Source organism: Triturus cristatus, chromosome 1_2, assembly GCF_964204655.1.
Source record: "Triturus cristatus chromosome 1_2, aTriCri1.1, whole genome shotgun sequence".
In the NCBI taxonomy this organism is placed as follows: domain Eukaryota; kingdom Metazoa; phylum Chordata; class Amphibia; order Caudata; family Salamandridae; genus Triturus; species Triturus cristatus.
Genome location: NC_140580.1, coordinates 1,160,347,112 through 1,160,364,488, shown reverse-complemented (window position 1 = coordinate 1,160,364,488; position 17,377 = coordinate 1,160,347,112). Strand labels below are relative to the sequence as shown.

The window sequence follows — 17,377 nt, the reverse complement described above, 5'->3', positions numbered from 1 at the left end:
AGAGGAGGGTGAGGAGACAGGCTAGAGGCTGCTGAGAAGAGAAGACAGGCTGGAGGCTGCTGAGGAGAGGAGACAGGCTAGAGGCTGCTGAGGAGAGGAGACAGGCTTGAGGCTGCCCAGTAGTGGCGACAGGTAGAGGCCGAGGAGAATAGACAGGCTGGAAACTGCTGAGGAGAGGAGACCAGCTGGGGTCTGCTAAGGTGAGGTGGCAGACAAGAGGCTGCTGAGAAGAGGAGACAGGCTAAAGGCTGCTGAGGAGAGGAGACAAGTTAGGGTCTGCTGAGGAGAGGAGAGGAGGGAGAGGAGATAGGCTAGAGGCTGCTGAGAAGAGAAGACAGGCTGGAGGCTGTTGAGGAGAGGAGACAGGCTAGAGGCTGCTGAGGAGAGGAGACAGGCTTGAGGCTGCCCAGTAGTGGCGACAGGTAGAGGCCGAGGAGAATAGACAGGCTGGAAACTGCTGAGGAGAGGAGACCGGCTGGAGTCTGCTAAGGTGAGGTGGCAGACAAGAGGCCGCTGAGAAGAGGAGACAAGCTAAAGGCTGCTGAGGAGAGGAGACAGGTTATGGTCTGCTGAGGAGAGGAGGGAGAGGAGACAGGCTGGAGGCTGCTGAGAAGAGGAGATAGGTGGGAGGCTGTCAAGGATTGGAGACAGGCTAGAGGCTGCTGAGGAGAGGAGACAGACTGGAAGCTGCTGAGGAGAGGAGGCAGGCTGAAGGCTGCTGAGGAGAGGAGATAGGATGGGGTCTGCTGGGGAGAGGAGACAGGCTGCGGTTTGCTGAGGAAAGGAGACAGGCTAGAAGTTGCTGAGGAGAGGAGACAGGCTAAAGGTTGAGGAGAGGAGGCGGGCTAGAGGCTGCTGAGGAGAGGAGACAGGTTGGAGGACGCTGAATAGAGAAGATAGGCTGGAGGCTGCTGAGGAGAGGAGACAGGCAAGAGGCTGCTGAGGAGAGGAGACAGGCAGGAAGCTGCTGAGAAGAGGAGACAGGATCGAGGCTGCTGAGGAGAGGAGACTGACTGGGGTCTGCTGAAGAGAGACGACAGGCTGGAGGCTGCTGAGTAGAGGAGACAGGCTGGAGGCTGCTGAATAGAGGAGACAGACAGGAGGATGAGGAGAGGAGAAAGACTGGAGGCTGCTGAGAAGAGGAGACAGGTAGTGGCTGAGGAGATTAGACAGACTAGAGGCTGCTGTAGAGAGGAGACAGACTGCGGTCTGCTGAGAAGAGGAGATAGGATGGGGTCTGCTAAGAAGAGGCGACAAGCTAGATAGAAGCTGCTGAGGAGAGGATACAGGCTAGGGTTTTCTGAGGAGAGGAGACAGACTCCAGGCTGCTGAGAAGAGGAGACCGACTGGAGGTTGCCTTTGAGAGAAGACAGGTAGAGGCTGAGGAGAGGAGACAGACTAGAGAGATGGGCTAGGGGGCCTGAGCTGCACACAACCCGTGTTCTTGTTTTGGGCAGGCGTGGCCACGAGCTGCACACAACCTACGTTCTCTTATTGGGACAGGCGTGTCCATGAGCAGCACGCAACCTGTGTTTTCAAATTGGCGCAGGCGGGTCCATGTTCTTGTTTTGGGCAGGTGGGGGCCATGACTTGCACACAACCCGTGTTATTGTTTTGGGCGGGTGGGGCCATGAGCTGCACACAATCCACATGTAAGGAATGGGCCTCCCCACTCACGGCTTATGCCCCCTCCTCCAGGTGTTCAATGAAGATGGCACCGTGCGCTACTTCATCGATGCCAGCCAGGAGGATCACCGCAGCTGGATGACGTACATCAAGTGCGCGCGCAACGAGCAGGAGCAGAACCTGGAGGTGGTGCAGATCGGAAGCAGCATCTTCTACAAAGCCATCGAGGTGAGTGCTGGCCCTGGCGCCACCGACGGCGCCATCTTGTGGTAGGACAGGCACCTTGAGTGTGGGAAGGGATGGTACCTGAGGCGTAGGGGCTGTGGCCGTTCAGAAGCGCGCGACGGGCGTCTGTTACCTGGAACACTAGTGTGTGTATGTGTGTGTGTGTGTGTGTGTGTATATGTATCTCCAACATACGCGTCGTCTCCTTCATAAAACAACACACCACGGGCCCCCCCCCCCCCCTAACGCTTTTAAGCAGGTTTATACTTGGCAGTGCAACTCAACGCGTGTAGGAGGACATGTCTCCTCGATCACGTGATCAACTTTTTCAAAGTTCCTGACAGCTAGAATAAACAGGGGTGTTGCCTAGCTGTGTGATGGCGGCGATGGAGCCTGCAGGGATGACTTGAGTCCGTTTGATAATGAGAAGAAACTGACTCAAAGACCAAGGCACTGACTGACCCTAGCAACGCGCAGGTACTGCTTGAACACAGCGCTGTACAAGGCACTGACTGACCCTAGCAACGCACAGGTACTGCTTGAACACAGCGCTGTACAAGGCACTGACTGACCCTAGCAACGCACAGGTACTGCTTGAACACAGCGCTGTACAAGGCACTGACTGACCCTAGCAACGCACAGGTACTGCTTGAACAAAGCAATGTACAAGGCACTGACTGACCCTAGCAACGCACAGGTACTGCTTGAACACAGCAATGTACAAGGCACTGACTGACCCTAGCAATGCACAGGTACTGCTTGAACACAGCGCTGTACAAGGCACTGACTGACCCTAGCAACGCACAGGTACTGCTTGAACACAACGCTGTACAAGGCACTGACTGACCCTAGCAATGCACAGGTACTGCTTGAACACAGCAATGTACAAGGCACTGACTGACCCTAGCAACGCACAGGTACTGCTTGAACACAGCACTGTACAAGGCACTGGTTGACCCTAGCAAGGCACAGGTACTGCTTGAACACAGCGCTGTACAAGGCACTGACTGACCCTAGCAACGCACAGGTACTGCTTGAACACAGCAATATACAAGGCACTGATTGACCCGAGCAATGCACAGGTACTGCTTGAACACAGCGCTGTACAAGGCACTGACTGACCCTAGCAACGCACAGGTACTGCTTGAACACAGCGCTGTACAAGGCACTGACTGACCCTAGCAATGCACAGGTACTGCTTGAACACAGCACTGTACAAGGCACTGACTGACCCTAGCAACGCACAGGTACTGCTTGAACACAGCGCTGTACAAGGCACTGACTGACCCTAGCAACGCACAGGTACTGCTTGAACACAGCGCTGTACAAGGCACTGACTGACCCTAGCAACGCACAGGTACTGCTTGAACACAGCGCTGTACAAGGCACTGACTGACCCTAGCAACGCACAGGTACTGCTTGAACACAGCAATGTACAAGGCACTGACTGAACCTAGCAACGCACAGGTACTGCTTGAACACAGCAATGTACAAGGCGCTGACTGACCCTAGCAATGCACAGGTACTGCTTGAACACAGCAATGTACAAGGCACTGACTGACCCTAGCAATGCACAGGTACTGCTTGAACACAGCGCTGTACAAGGCACTGACTGACCCTAGCAACGCACAGGTACTGCTTGAACACAGCAATATACAAGGCACTGATTGACCCGAGCAATGCACAGGTACTGCTTGAACACAGCGCTGTACAAGGCACTGACTGACCCTAGCAACGCACAGGTACTGCTTGAACACAGCAATATACAAGGCACTGATTGACCCGAGCAATGCACAGGTACTGCTTGAACACAGCGCTGTACAAGGCACTGACTGACCCTAGCAACGCACAGGTACTGCTTGAACACAGCGCTGTACAAGGCACTGACTGACCCTAGCAACGCACAGGTACTGCTTGAACACAGCGCTGTACAAGGCACTGACTGACCCTAGCAACGCACAGGTACTGCTTGAACACAGCAATGTACAAGGCACTGACTGACCCTAGCAATGCACAGGTACTGCTTGAACACAGCAATGTACAAGGCACTGACTGACCCTAGCAATGCACAGGTACTGCTTGAACACAGCGCTGTACAAGGCACTGACTGACCCTAGCAACGCACAGGTACTGCTTGAACACAGCGCTGTACAAGGCACTGACTGACCCTAGCAACGCACAGGTACTGCTTGAACACAGCGCTGTACGAGGCTCTGACTGACCCTAGCAACGCACAGGTACTGCTTGAACACGGCACTGTACGAGGCTTTGACTGACCCTAGCGATATACGAGGCACTGATTGACCCTAGCGATGTACAAGGCATTGATTGGTCCTAGCAGCCTGCGTGGTCTGTTTCATGAGCATCATGCATTCAGCCTGTATGTGGGAAGGAAGTGGTAAGAATCTTAATGAAAGACTTCGATAGAGTCCCAGGAGGTCTGTAGTGTCCCTTCTATGACAGGTAGTAACTGAGTGTATATAGAAGCCTCTTCGATAGAACCTCAGAAGGGCTGGAGTACCTCTTCTGTGACAGGGAGTAACTGAGTGTCTATAGAAGGCTCTTCGATAGAGCCCCGGGAGGTCTGGAGTGCCTCTTCTGTGGCAGGTAGTAACTGAGTGTATATAGTAGACTCTTCGATAGAGCCCAGGGAGGGCTGGAGTATCCCTTCTATGATGGGTAGTAACTGAGTGTCTATGGAAGGCTCTTCGATAGAGCCCCAGGAGGGCTGGAGTGCCTCTTCTGTGGCAGGTAGTAACTGAGTGTCTATAGAAGACTCTTTGATAGAGTCCCAGGAGGTCTGGAGTACCTCTTCTGTGACAGGTAGTAACTGAGTGTGTGTTGAAGACTCTTCTATAGAGTCCCAGGAGGGCTAGAGTACCTCTTCTGTGACAGGTAGTAACTGAGTGTGTGTTGAAGACTCTTCGATAGAGTCCCAGGAGGGCTGGAGTACCTCTTCTGTGACAGTAGTTACTGAATACGTATAGACGGCTCTTCGATAGAGCCCTGGGAGGGCTGGGCTGGGGTACATCTTCTGTGACAGGTAGTAACTGAGTGTGTATAGAAGGCCTTTCGATAGAGTCCCCGGAGGTCTGGAGTACCTCTTCTGTGACACGTAGTAACTGAGTGTCTATAGAAGGCTCTTCGATAGAGTCCGGGAGGTCTTGAGTTCGACGTCTATGACAGGTAGTAGCTGAGTGCCTATAGAAGGTTCTTCGATAGATCCCCAGAGGGCTGGAGTCCTTCTTCTGTGACAGGTAGTAACTGAGTGTCAATAGAAGGCTCTTCGATAGAGTCCCGCGAGGTCTTGAGTTCCATGTCTATGACAGGTAGTAGCTGAGTGCCTATAGAAGGTTCTTCGATAGAGCCCCGGGAGGGCTGGAGTCCCTCTTCTGTGACAGGTAGTAACTGAGTGTGTATAGACGGCTCTTCGATGGAGTCCAGGCACATCTGTACTATCCCTTCAATTACAGGTAGTAGCTCAGTGTTTATAGATGGGTCTTTGATACAGCCCTCAGGTAAGTAGTACCCCATCTATGGAAGGTAGTAACTCAGTGTGTATAGACAGCTCTTCGATGGAACTCCGGAGACCTGTAGTACCCCACTCTGTGTTTGTGTGTATAGAAGTTTCGTTGATGGAGACCTCTGGCGTGCCTATTGTACCCCTTCAATTACCGGTAGTAGCTGGATGTGTATAGATATCTCTTCGATAGAGACACAAAAAGTGTTTAGTGTCTATTCCATGACAGGCAGTAACTGAGTTTGTATAGAGAGCTCTTCGATGGAGCCACGGCATGTCTGTAGTATCCATTTTGGGATGGGCACTAGTGGAGTTTGTATAGACAGGTTTTCGGTGGAGCCCCGGAAGGTCTGTTGTATCTTTCCCATGATGGACAGTAATGGAGTTTGTATAGACAGGTCTTCGGTGGAGCTCTGTATGGTGTATAGTAACTATTACGGGATGTGCAGTAATGGACTCTGTATAGACATGTCTTTGATGGAGCCCCGGAAGGTCTGTAATATCTTTCCCATGATGGACAGTAATGGAGTTTGTATAGACAGGCCTTCGATGGAGCCCTGGAAGGTTTGTAGTATTTATTCTATGATGGGCAGTTCTGGAGTTGAATAGACTGGTCTTTGGTGGAGCTCTGTATGGTGTATAGTATCTATTACGGGATGGGCAGTAATGGAGTTTGTATAGACAGGCCTTCGATGGAGCCCCGGAATGTCCGTAAATTCTATTCCATGACGGGCATTAATGGAGTTTGTATAGACAGGCCTTCGATGGAGCCCAAAAAGGTCTGTAGTATTTTTCCCCTGACGGGCAGTAATGGAGTTTGCATAGACAGGCCTTCGATGGAGCCCCGAAAGGTCTGTAGTATTTTTTCCATGACGGGTAGTAATGGAGTTTGTATAGACCAGTCTTCGATGGAGCCCCGAAAGGTCTGTAGTATTTTTTCCATGACGGGCAGTAATGGAGTTTGCATAGACAGGCCTTCGATGGAGCCCCGAAAGGTCTGTAGTATTTTTTCCATGACGGGCAGTAATGGAGTTTGCATAGACAGGCCTTCGATGGAGCCCCAAAAGGTCTGTAGTATTTTTTCCATGACGGGCAGTAATGGAGTTTGTATAGACCAGTCTTCGATGGAGCCCCGAAAGGTCTGTAGTATTTTTTCCATGACGGGCAGTAATGGAGTTTGCATAGACAGGCCTTCGATGGAGCCCCGAAAGGTCTGTAGTATTTTTTCCATGACGGGCAGTAATGGAGTTTGCATAGACAGGCCTTCGATGGAGCCCCAAAAGGTCTGTAGTATTTTTTCCATGACGGGCAGTAATGGAGTTTGTATAGACCAGTCTTCGATGGATCCCCGAAAGGTCTGTAGTATTTTTTCCATGACGGGCAGTAATGGAGTTTGCATAGACAGGCCTTCGATGGAGCCCCAAAAGGTCTGTAGTATTTTTTCCATGACGGGCAGTAATGGAGTTTGCATAGACAGGCCTTCGATGGAGCCCCAAAAGGTCTGTAGTATTTTTTCCATGACGGGCAGTAATGGAGTTTGTATAGACCAGTCTTCGATGGATCCCCGAAAGGTCTGTAGTATTTTTTCCATGACGGGCAGTAATGGAGTTTGCATAGACCAGTCTTCGATGGATCCCCGAAAGGTCTGTAGTATTTTTTCCATGACGGGCAGTAATGGAGTTTGTATAGACCAGTCTTCGATGGATCCCCGAAAGGTCTGTAGTATTTTTTCCATGACGGCCAGTAATGGAGTTTGTATAGACCAGTCTTCGATGGATCCCCGAAAGGTCTGTAGTATTTTTTCCATGACGGGCAGTAATGGAGTTTGCATAGACAGGTCTTCGATGGAGCCCCGGATGTCTGTAAATTCTATTCCATGACGGGCAGTAATGGAGTTTGCATAGACATGTCCATAGTATTCCCTCTGTGACAGCTCTTGGTAGAAGCTTTACAATGTCCATAGCTTCTATTCTGCGACAGGCAGGGATATGGGTTGATATGGGCTGCAACCTGACACATTTTTGTCATTTATAGGGCACTGTGTGCCTCCGAGATGCCAGCTTTATTGTGCCGATCACCTCGCGCCTTGAGTACGCTAACACCCTCTCTTTAGGAGTTGCCACGGCTCTTGTGAATTGCCTGCAGGTGCTCCAAAATGTGGTGGTTGGGGTTCTCTTGCATTCACCTGCGATCTCGTCGGCCCTGAACGCCCTCCATTGGTTGCCCTTAGGAAACGGACCCTCTCCAAAGCCCTGGACACTTTTACACTTTAGGGAAAGCAGGGTGCCCGTGAAACGTTGGCAGTTTTATGAGAGGTGGGTGCGATGTTTGACCTGTTAGATGTCTTTAGAGCTGTCAGTTTTAGTGAATACTTGCGGCTCGTGGCTTTCCTTAAGATGGAAAGTTTGGTGACTGCCCTGGCCCCAGGTACCGAGCTGCCAGCCAGCAGCGAGCCTGTCAATCATCCTGACTGACAGGTTATAGAGGTGACACCACAGGAGGAGGCGCCGGAGCCCACGCTGCGTGACAGGTAGCGCCCAGAAACGATCGAGGCACACCACACCTTCGAGTGTCACTGCTGCACTAAGTGTAGGGCTTTGAAAGCCCTGCCAGCCGTCCCACTGGGTAGCGCCGCTCGTGCGGCTTCAAGGCCCATAATGGGGGCTCGCGGCTTGGCGCAGATGGGCCTCTCCGTGCATCTGACCCCACTCTCCTTGGCCTCTTTCTTTTCGATGAGGCGGTCTCCAGAAATGGCCTTTTCTCCCTCGGCACTGCAGTTCCGTGGCCTGCCGAGGCGGGCAGCGGGACGACCCCCTACCTCGCGCCAGTGCTTTGAGCGGCATGTCGCGCCACGCGGCGCATCGCCGAGCCATGTTTGATCTCTGGCACTCGACAGGGACGCGGCAGCTGAAAGCTTTGCGCTCATTTCCATTTTCCGGGGGATAAGATTGCCGCGGTTTCTTCCCTCGTGTTTAGACACACACTTACGGTAATTATATGTAGGGCTTTGCAAACTGCCGCATTATGTGTGCGCTGCTCTCTGCGCACTTAAATGGCTACCCGTGGACCCGATGTTTACCAGAAAAGGCTCATCGCGGCCGCCGGCATTGTGTAGACGACATCTTAGCAGCGCCGCCGTCCGGCAAATCATACGGCTAAGAAGCCATTTGGGGGGAGCTTGACACACCCCCTGCTGGGATAAGAAGGGATATCTGCGCATATTCACCAGCTGGGTCATTTTATCTTCAGAGGGACCCTGCGCGCCAGGCGCACGCGCTGCGCGCCTCGAGTCCAGGCACCGCTAGACGCAGCCCCCTCTCCCCCACCCTCCCTCCAAGAACAGCATCTGGAAAAACTTCACCTGCACCCCTGCAGATCTGCTAGTTATAGCAGGAAATCTGTGGGAGAGCCAAGAAGGCACCAATGAGGCACACTTGGCGCTAGGTTCTATAGTAATATCCGTTCATGCTGCGCTGTTCGGGCACTAGGCGCTATAACATTCTTCTCTTCATGCAGTGCTGTGCGTCATTGGATGCCACCGTCAATCAATCAAAGATATGTCTGTTTAGACCACTGGCCTTCAAACAGCAGAACATGAAAATATGATCGCAAATTCATATATAATGATACATTTAATGTAATAAAACCATAACAAATTACCCATGTAAAATATATCTTCTAATAAAATCTGCAGGTAATCCTGCAAAATACATCCGCACTCCGACTAATTCTCAACAAACACTGCACTGTGCCCTCACGAACCTCCAGTGGCGCCTGCTATGTCTTAAAAAGCGCACATCACTTACACATTCTGCAGCGTGCCCACGAGTCATAATTCCATATTCCAGGAATCTTGGGCGTCACCACTGTCTCCGCTGCTGTTTGATTTTCAGACAATCCAACACAATATGCAACGTCTCACATTTCGAATTCAACCCGCAAGAACAATTCCCTCCTACGCCGATCCTTTTTGCTTTTACCATGTCACTTGTCTTGCAAGGGTGGCTTCCAACTCTTACTCTCAGCCCTTCAGTTCTTAGCAGCGGGTTTGGTAGGATATCCACATGCGGATAACTCTCTTTATTCTGCCACGCTTTTAACATAAAATGCACCCATTTTTTCTCACTTAGATCTTGATAGTTACTTTCCTTTGACAGTTCTTTGCCTGGCCCTTTTAGCTCACTCTTGTAGATTTCTATTTGTCGGTTCTGTGGGAGCAGCATTACTTTCATATCTGTACAAACGCCAACCAGGTTGGTCCTAACCTTTTCTGCCCATTTTAATTCACTTTGCACAATTTCATTCTTGCAACACTGAGAAACTTTCTGTCGCTCCTCCCCACTTCACTTCCCCCAGAATCTAAGTAGGGCTTTTGCAGCCAAAATATTCCATGAAATCATGGCAGTTTCTAATCTTATTGCTTGGATCATCGCTGAACTGGGAAGGGACAGTAAATACTTCAGACATTTCCCCTCATGGGCATCCCACCTGTTTTTGTCACTAATTCTGATCCGTTTTGAAGTTGCGGGGGGGATCATTGCTTCGTAGGCTATTAGGGCTGGTCCACATGACATTTCTCCAAAGGTCTTATTACATTTTTTCAGCCCACTCACCCAGGCAATAGCCGTGGTCTCCAGTGCCTCCAGGTGAATTCCCCTTTCATGGACCGCTCAGACCAGACTCCAAGATACTTATATCCATTAACCAATTCAAGTCTCTCCGAGCCTAGGTGCCAATTAAATTTGCTTTTAGTTTTTCCAAAGCAAAGCACCCTAGTTTCAGCCATATTTACCACTCATTTTTTCCACCTACAATAATTCTGAAATCTAATTTCCTTTACAAGCCTATTTCTGTCTCGTCTAAAATCACAAGCTCGTCTGCATACAGGAGGCATGCCACATGTTTACCATTCATCTTGGGACTGAATCCATTTGTGGCAGGACTGGCAGATCTGCGACAAATAAAGAGAAAAGTAAAGGGGCTAATACACACCCCTGTCTCAACCCATTATTCACTTGTATTTTTTGTGTTCGAGTCCCTGCAGTATCCATGATGCCCTGGGCCCCGGTGCTCCGATGTAACGCCTGAACCAGTCTTAAGAAGTCTTTGGAATATCTCATTTCCGCGATGCCTCCCGTAGGCAGTTTCTATCTACCAGATCAAAAGCTGCACGGAAGTATACGAAGCAGTACAATGGGCCCCCCCCTCTGCCCCACCGACGTGCAGGCTATACACCAAAGTGAAAAACAGGGGGCAATTGTCGAGTGTCGTTCCTTTGAGCCCCCCATGTTCAGGTGCTACTATGCCATTAAGATCTGCCCAATCTTTTAACATTCCCAGGATGATTTTTGCAAATACCTTTCCGGCCACATCCAGAAGGTTAATCAGCCTATCATTTTTGGGGCTTTTTATATCTCCTTATCATGTATTGGCCTGATAATTGCCCCTCTCCAGTTTTCGGGTATTATCCCTGTATCCAAAATTCTAGCACCCTATACAAAAACCCCGCCCACCAATCCGGCCAGTTTTTATAATTATTGCAGGCATATTATCAGGTCCAGCAGCTCGGGTAATATTTCTTCATGCAAACATGGCCCTTATATCCTCACTCACTCTCTCCCAAGGGGTTACTTGTTTCTCGCCGTCTCCATCTCTTTACCATATAACTCCTCCAGCTGGTCCACCCATGCTTGTTCCTCCACCATCCGTCCTTGAGTTTTTCCTGACCCACCTTGTACCAATTTCCCAAAATCTTTTCTGTTTTTAGTTTCTACTGCCTCTATCATAAGTCTCCAAAACTGCTCTGTATGTTCTCTTTTCTGGTCTCTGATTGAATTTGTATACCTTCGCCTGAACTTCATCAGCGCAGTATGGCTTTCTATGTCATACCGTAATTTAAGGTTTCTCTCCCCTTTCCTTATCTGCGCCTTCAGGATCTTCCATTCCTCAGTAAACCTCTTGTTTTTATTACTTTTATTTTTTGGGAGCTTTGCCTTTCTTATTCCCTTTCCTTTCGAGACTGTTCTAAGGCGCTGTACGGCCTGTCCATTCAGGAAGAGGCTCCGAGATGTCACTTAGTGATGTCTTTTGGTGGAAATGTGACAGTTTTTCCTTTTGTTCTTCTGTTAATCTAGTGGACAGTCCTTTAGGGTAATCCATCTGAACGGGGCTCACCTTTTCTCTTTCTACAACTTTTCCTCCTCTCTATATTAACTCCGGAGGATGGTGGGCACTTCCCTCTTCACTCAGCAGCACCGCCGTCCGGCAAATCATACGCTAAGAAGCCCTTTGGGGGAGCTTGACACCCCCCCTGCTGGGATAAGAAGGGATATCTGCGCATGTTCACCAGCTGGGTCATTTTATCTTCAGAGGGACCCTGCGCGCCAGGCGCACGCGCTGCGCGCCTCGGGGCAGATTTACAAGCCCCCTGTGCCACCACTACGTCACTTTTCGTGACGTACTGGTGGCGCAGGGGGCTCCTCCATATTTACAGGGACAGGAAAAGCCACCCTGCGTGACTTTTCCTCTCCTCGTAAATATGGCCCCTTCACACGCAGCGCTGTGCGTGGAAGGGGCGTTCCATGGGTGTTGCTGTGGGTGTTACCGTGCAACACCCATGGAACAAGACACATCTCCAGATTTACGAGAAATCGTAAATCTGGAGATGCGTGTGAATGCTACACCACCCTAGAGGTGGCGTAGCGAGGCGCAATGAGGAGAAATGTTTTCATTTCTCCTCGTTTTTCCCCTATCAATGTGTGCTGCATTCTACAGCACGCATTCAAAGAGGAAAAAGAGGAAGGCGGGGCCGGCATCGGCCCCGCCGCCATTATGGCGGTCGGCCGTGCCCCCCCGCAGCATCCTCGCGCATTGGCCTCGCCATGGGCGAGGGGCCGCGACCCGGAGGTGGTTGATTCACTTCCGGGTCGTGGGAGGCTCCCCCGCACCCCGGAAGTGATCGGATCACTTCCGGGGCGTGGGCGACTCGCAGGGCACCTTAAAGCTGGGGGGAGCGCGGACAGCAGTCTCTTGCTTTCCGCTCCCCTCGCCAGCACACCCGGCACGTGTGCCCCCTCCGCTCGGAGGGCATTTAACCTTTTTTGTCCCTTCCTGCACAAAAACAATTTCCCCACGACGCAGGCACCCTTGCACCATGGTGCAAGGGTGCCTGCGCCGGCGCATGGCTGCAGTTTGTGCGCCAGCGCAGGGGAAGCACAGAGATGCAACATATTCTTGTAAATATGTCACATCTCTGTGCTTTCTAAACTAACGCAGCACAGCGCAGCATAATGCCTTGCTGCACCGTGCTGCGTCACTTTGTTGTAAATCTGTCCCCTCCAGTCCAAGCACCGCGAGACACCTCCTCTCCTCCCACCCACCCTCCTTCCGAGAACAGCATCTCAGAAAAACTTCACCTGCACCCCTGCAGATCAGCTAGTTATATCACAGGTCCCCGGGAAATCTGTGGGAGAGCCAAGAAGGCAGCATACTTGGCGCTAGGTGCCACCGTACTCTCTTCCTGCAGCGCTGCCTGGTGTTAGGTACAGTTCTATCTGTCCGCACAGCCTGCTGGCCATTAGGCGATCCTCGCATATACCTCTAACTGCATGCAGCGCTACATTCCGTTCTATAGCAATATCCGTTCATGCTGCGCTGTTCGGGCATTAGGCGCTGTAACAGTCTTCTCTTCGTGCAGTGCTGTGCGGCACTGGATGCTCCAGTGATATCTATTCATACACCCCTGTCTGACTTAAGATGCCATAACATATATTCATATAGCGTTGCTTGGCATTAGGCGCTATAGTAATATCTGTAAATACAGCACTACTTCTGAGGTTCTGCAGTAATAAATGTTTATGCAGCGCTGCCCGGCACTGGGTGCTGTAGCAATGAGCTCATACAGTGCTTGTTGGCATTAGTAATATCAGTTCATAATGTGCTTCTTGCCATTAGGCGCTAAAGTGATATATTTTCATGCAGCGCTACTTGCATTAAATGCTGCAGTAATACCCGCCCTTGCAGCGCTGCTTGGCATTAGGCGCTATAGTGATAACTGTTTATTAGGTTCTATAGTAACAGAGGCGCTTGGGGCGCCACAGGGCACTGAGTCCTGTTGTAATATGTGTTCATAAAATGTTGTTTGGCATTAGGCGCTATAGTAATAACTGGTTGTTAGGTTCTATAGTAACAGAGGCGCTTGGAGCGCTACAGGGCACTGAGCCCTGTTGTAATATGTGTTCATAAAATGTTGTTTGGCATTAGGCGCTATAGTAGCATCTGTTTATGGAGTGTTGCTTGGCATTGGGTGCTGCAGTAATACCTGCCATAGCTCAGCATTAGGCGCTATGGTACTATCTGTAAATACAGTGCTATTTCTGAGGTTCTATAGTAGCATATGTTTATGCAGCGCTGCCTGGCACCGGGTGCTGTAGCAATGTGCTCATGAAGTGCTTGTTGGCATTAGTAATATCAGTGCATAAAGTACTTGTTGGCATCAGTAATATCAGTTTATAAAGTGCTTGTTGGCGCTAGGCGCTATAGTAATTTCTGTTCATGCAGCCGTTTATTACGTTCTATAGTAAAATCTTTTCATGCAGCAATTATTGCATTAGCCGCTGAAGTAATACCCGCCCCTGCAGCGCTGCTTGGCATTAGGCGCTATAGTAGCATCTGTTTATGTAGCGCTGCTTGGCATTGAGTGCTACAGTGCTTGGCTTGGCGCTGTGTGCCACAGTACTGTCTCCTGGGCAGACTCCGCCCAGGCCCACAATGGGTGTCACTTGCAGGTGCGGTGCTGCTCAGCCCCCGGAGCCGTCACCCCTAGACTCCCGCTTTGGCAGCGGTTCAGGCCCCGCCCCCCGCCCATTGTGCCAAGATGCCATCCTGAATGGAGGCCATAAGAGAACACCTTCTGTGTGCGGAGGCTTTTTTCTGCCGAGGATTGTTTATGGAGACTTGTAAAGCGCCTCTGTTCACCGCCGAGCTGTCCTTGGTAGCTAGGCAATGGAGCTTTTCAGGGGTGGAGAGGTGGAAACGGGGGGTGTCTTTCCCGCACCCCTCCGGCAGCGCAGCAGGAAGGCTGGGTGCGGGCTGGTGCAGGGACAGAGGGGGCACAGGTAGCGCCTAATGCTGGCGCAGGCACGTAGGATCTGCAGACGAGAGGGTGAGAAGTCCTTCGTCCCCAATGAGAAGGCGGCGAAGCAGGACCCCCTGGTGTGTCCAGCCCTTTCCTGGGGTGCAGAAACAAACTCCTCACTTCCACGGGTCACATCTCGCTGCAGTCTCTACCTGATAAGATACCCCCTCCGCCACCACCATAGGGTACTGTAGCCCCTGCCTTTCGACCCCTGCTCCTGTTTTTTTTGTTTTTTTTACAGAGTTTTATATAGCGCGAACATGACCCGAATCGGGTATCAAAGCGCCTTACATAGCACCAGTTGCATTACACGAGGACTCATTCATTTTTTCAGGCACAGGGAGATTACGTGATTTGCCCAGAATCACAGGATGTTTAGCGTCATTGCCGAGACTCGAACCTGGTTCCCCAGATTCGAGGTCGACCGCCCTAGCGTTAGGCCAACTCCTCTCCCCTGTTCACTTCATACAGTAAAGCCTTTCCTTCCCGTTGTATTCTGCATTGCGCCCTGGGCGTCCATTGAACCCCGCCCACTTGTGCAGCGCCTGGATGATTTGTAGCTACTGTGCACTATATAGCTTCACGTACATATATCTTATGCACACGGATACACAAGTACGTATGATCACGTAGGCCAGGATCCCTGGCCCGAGCCTGTAGAGAGTCGACAATAAAGAAAGGGCTGAGGAACACTGCCAAAAACATCCCTTAAATTCCCCAACACATGTTCTATGGCGAGTGAAGCTCTCACATTGGGTCCAATGGGGGCAGGGGCTGGGGAAGGAGGGGTGCAGAAGGGTCTTGTGGCACAGTCAATGGTGTCCTTACCAGCTATGACGATCTGACTGTTGGCTGTGTTCACCCCCTTAGCTGGGCGACCACCAAGCTTTCTCAGCCACTGTCCTTCCCCCACGCTCTATGTTGAGGCCGAGCCTGGCTCCAACCAGGTAAAGCATCTGCGACCTGGTTCTCTACATTGATGTCAAGCCTGGCTCCAATCAAGTAAAGCGTCCGCGCCCTGGTTCTCTCCGTTGAGGCCGAGCCTGGCTCCAACCAAGTAAAGCGTCCGCGCCCTGGTTCTCTCCGTTGAGGCCGAGCCTGGCTCCAACCAAGTAAAGCGTCCGCGCCCTGGTTCTCTACGTTGAGGCTGAGCCTGGCTCCAACCAAGTAAACCGTCTGCGCCCTGGTTCTCTACGTTGAGGCCGGGCCTGGCTCCAACCCAAGAAAGCGTCCACGCCCTGGTTCTCTATGTTGATGCCGAGCCTGGCTCCAACCAAGTAAAGCATCCACACCCTGGTTTTCTGTGTTGAGGCCGAGCCTGGCTCCAACCAACTAAAGCGTCTGCGCCCTAGTTCTCTACGTTGAGCCTGAGCCTGGCTCCAACCAGGTAAAGCATCTGCGACCTGGTTCTCTACATTGATGTCAAGCCTGGCTCCAACCAAGTAAAGCGTCCGCGCCCTGGTTCTCTACGTTGAGGCCGGGCCTGGCTCCAACCCAAGAAAGCGTCTGCGCCCTGGTTCTCTATGTTGATGCTGAGCCTGGCTCCAACCAAGTAAAGCATCCACACCCTGGTTTTCTGTGTTGAGGCCGAGCCTGGCTCCAACCAAGTAAAGCGTCTGCGCCCTAGTTCTCTACGTTGAGCCCGAGCCTGGCTCCAACCAGGTAAAGCATCTGCGACCTAGTTCTCTACATTGATGTCAAGCCTGGCTCCAACCAAGTAAAGCGTCTGCGCCCTGGTTCTCTACGTTGAGGCTGAGCCTGGCTCCAACCAAGTAAAGCATCCGCACCCTGGTTTTTAGGTCTCGCCTGACCCAGCGCATGCACTGGTCTGGCGAGACTTATTGAGAGGGCTCCAAAAAGTGCTACCAGGCCAGCCTAGAGCTACAGTGCATGTGCGCGGGCGCGCGCGCCGCGCTTTACCGCGATTACTTTCACTTTCACGGCCGCACGGCCGCTTTGATGTTTGATCGCGACCACTTTCGCGGCCGCAAGGCTGCTTTGCATAGCCAATAGGTCTCGCCTTTGGGACCTTATAAGTATTTAGTTATGCAACTGTTGCATGGCTAAACACTTATAAGGTCCCAAAGGCGAGACCTATTGGCTATGCCAATGCTTGTTTGTGTTGAGGCCGAGACTGGCTCCAACCAAGTAAAGCGTCTGCGCCCTGGTTCTCTACGTTGAGCCCGAGCCTGGCTCCAACCAGGTAAAGCATCTGCGACCTGGTTCTCTACATTGATGTCAAGCCTGGCTCCAACCAAGTAAAGCGTCCGCGCCCTGGTTCTCCACGTTGAGGCCGAGCCTGGCTCCAACCAAGTAAAGCGTCCGCGCCCTGGTTCTCTACGTTGAGGCTGAGCCTGGCTCCAACCAAGTAAACCGTCTGCGCCCTGGTTCTCTACGTTGAGGCCGGGCCTGGCTCCAACCCAAGAAAGCGTCCACTCCCTGGTTCTCTATGTTGATGCCGAGCCTGGCTCCAACCAAGTAAAGCATCCACACCCTGGTTTTCTGTGTTGAGGCCGAGCCTGGCTCCAACCAACTAAAGCGTCTGCGCCCTAGTTCTCTACGTTGAGCCTGAGCCTGGCTCCAACCAGGTAAAGCATCTGCGACCTGGTTCTCTACATTGATGTCAAGCCTGGCTCCAACCAAGTAAAGCGTCCGCGCCCTGGTTCTCTACGTTGAGGCCGGGCCTGGCTCCAACCCAAGAAAGCGTCTGCGCCCTGGTTCTCTATGTTGATGCCGAGCCTGGCTCCAACCAAGTAAAGCATCCACACCCTGGTTTTCTGTGTTGAGGCCGAGCCTGGCTCCAACCAAGTAAAGCGTCTGCGCCCTAGTTCTCTACGTTGAGCCCGAGCCTGGCTCCAACCAGGTAAAGC

General features: G+C 51.7%; 1 protein-coding gene across 1 annotated transcript in view; it reads left to right on the top strand.

Annotated features, from left to right (window-relative positions):
- The window catches only part of PRDM12 (PR/SET domain 12), a 44,271-nt gene that overhangs the window by 11,080 nt on the left and 15,814 nt on the right, over nucleotides 1-17,377 (top strand). The window contains exon 3 of the mRNA XM_085613967.1: nucleotides 1,699-1,854. Coding sequence (XP_085470093.1) covers nucleotides 1,699-1,854 — 156 coding nt within the window. The remainder of the gene's footprint in view (nucleotides 1-1,698; nucleotides 1,855-17,377) is intronic.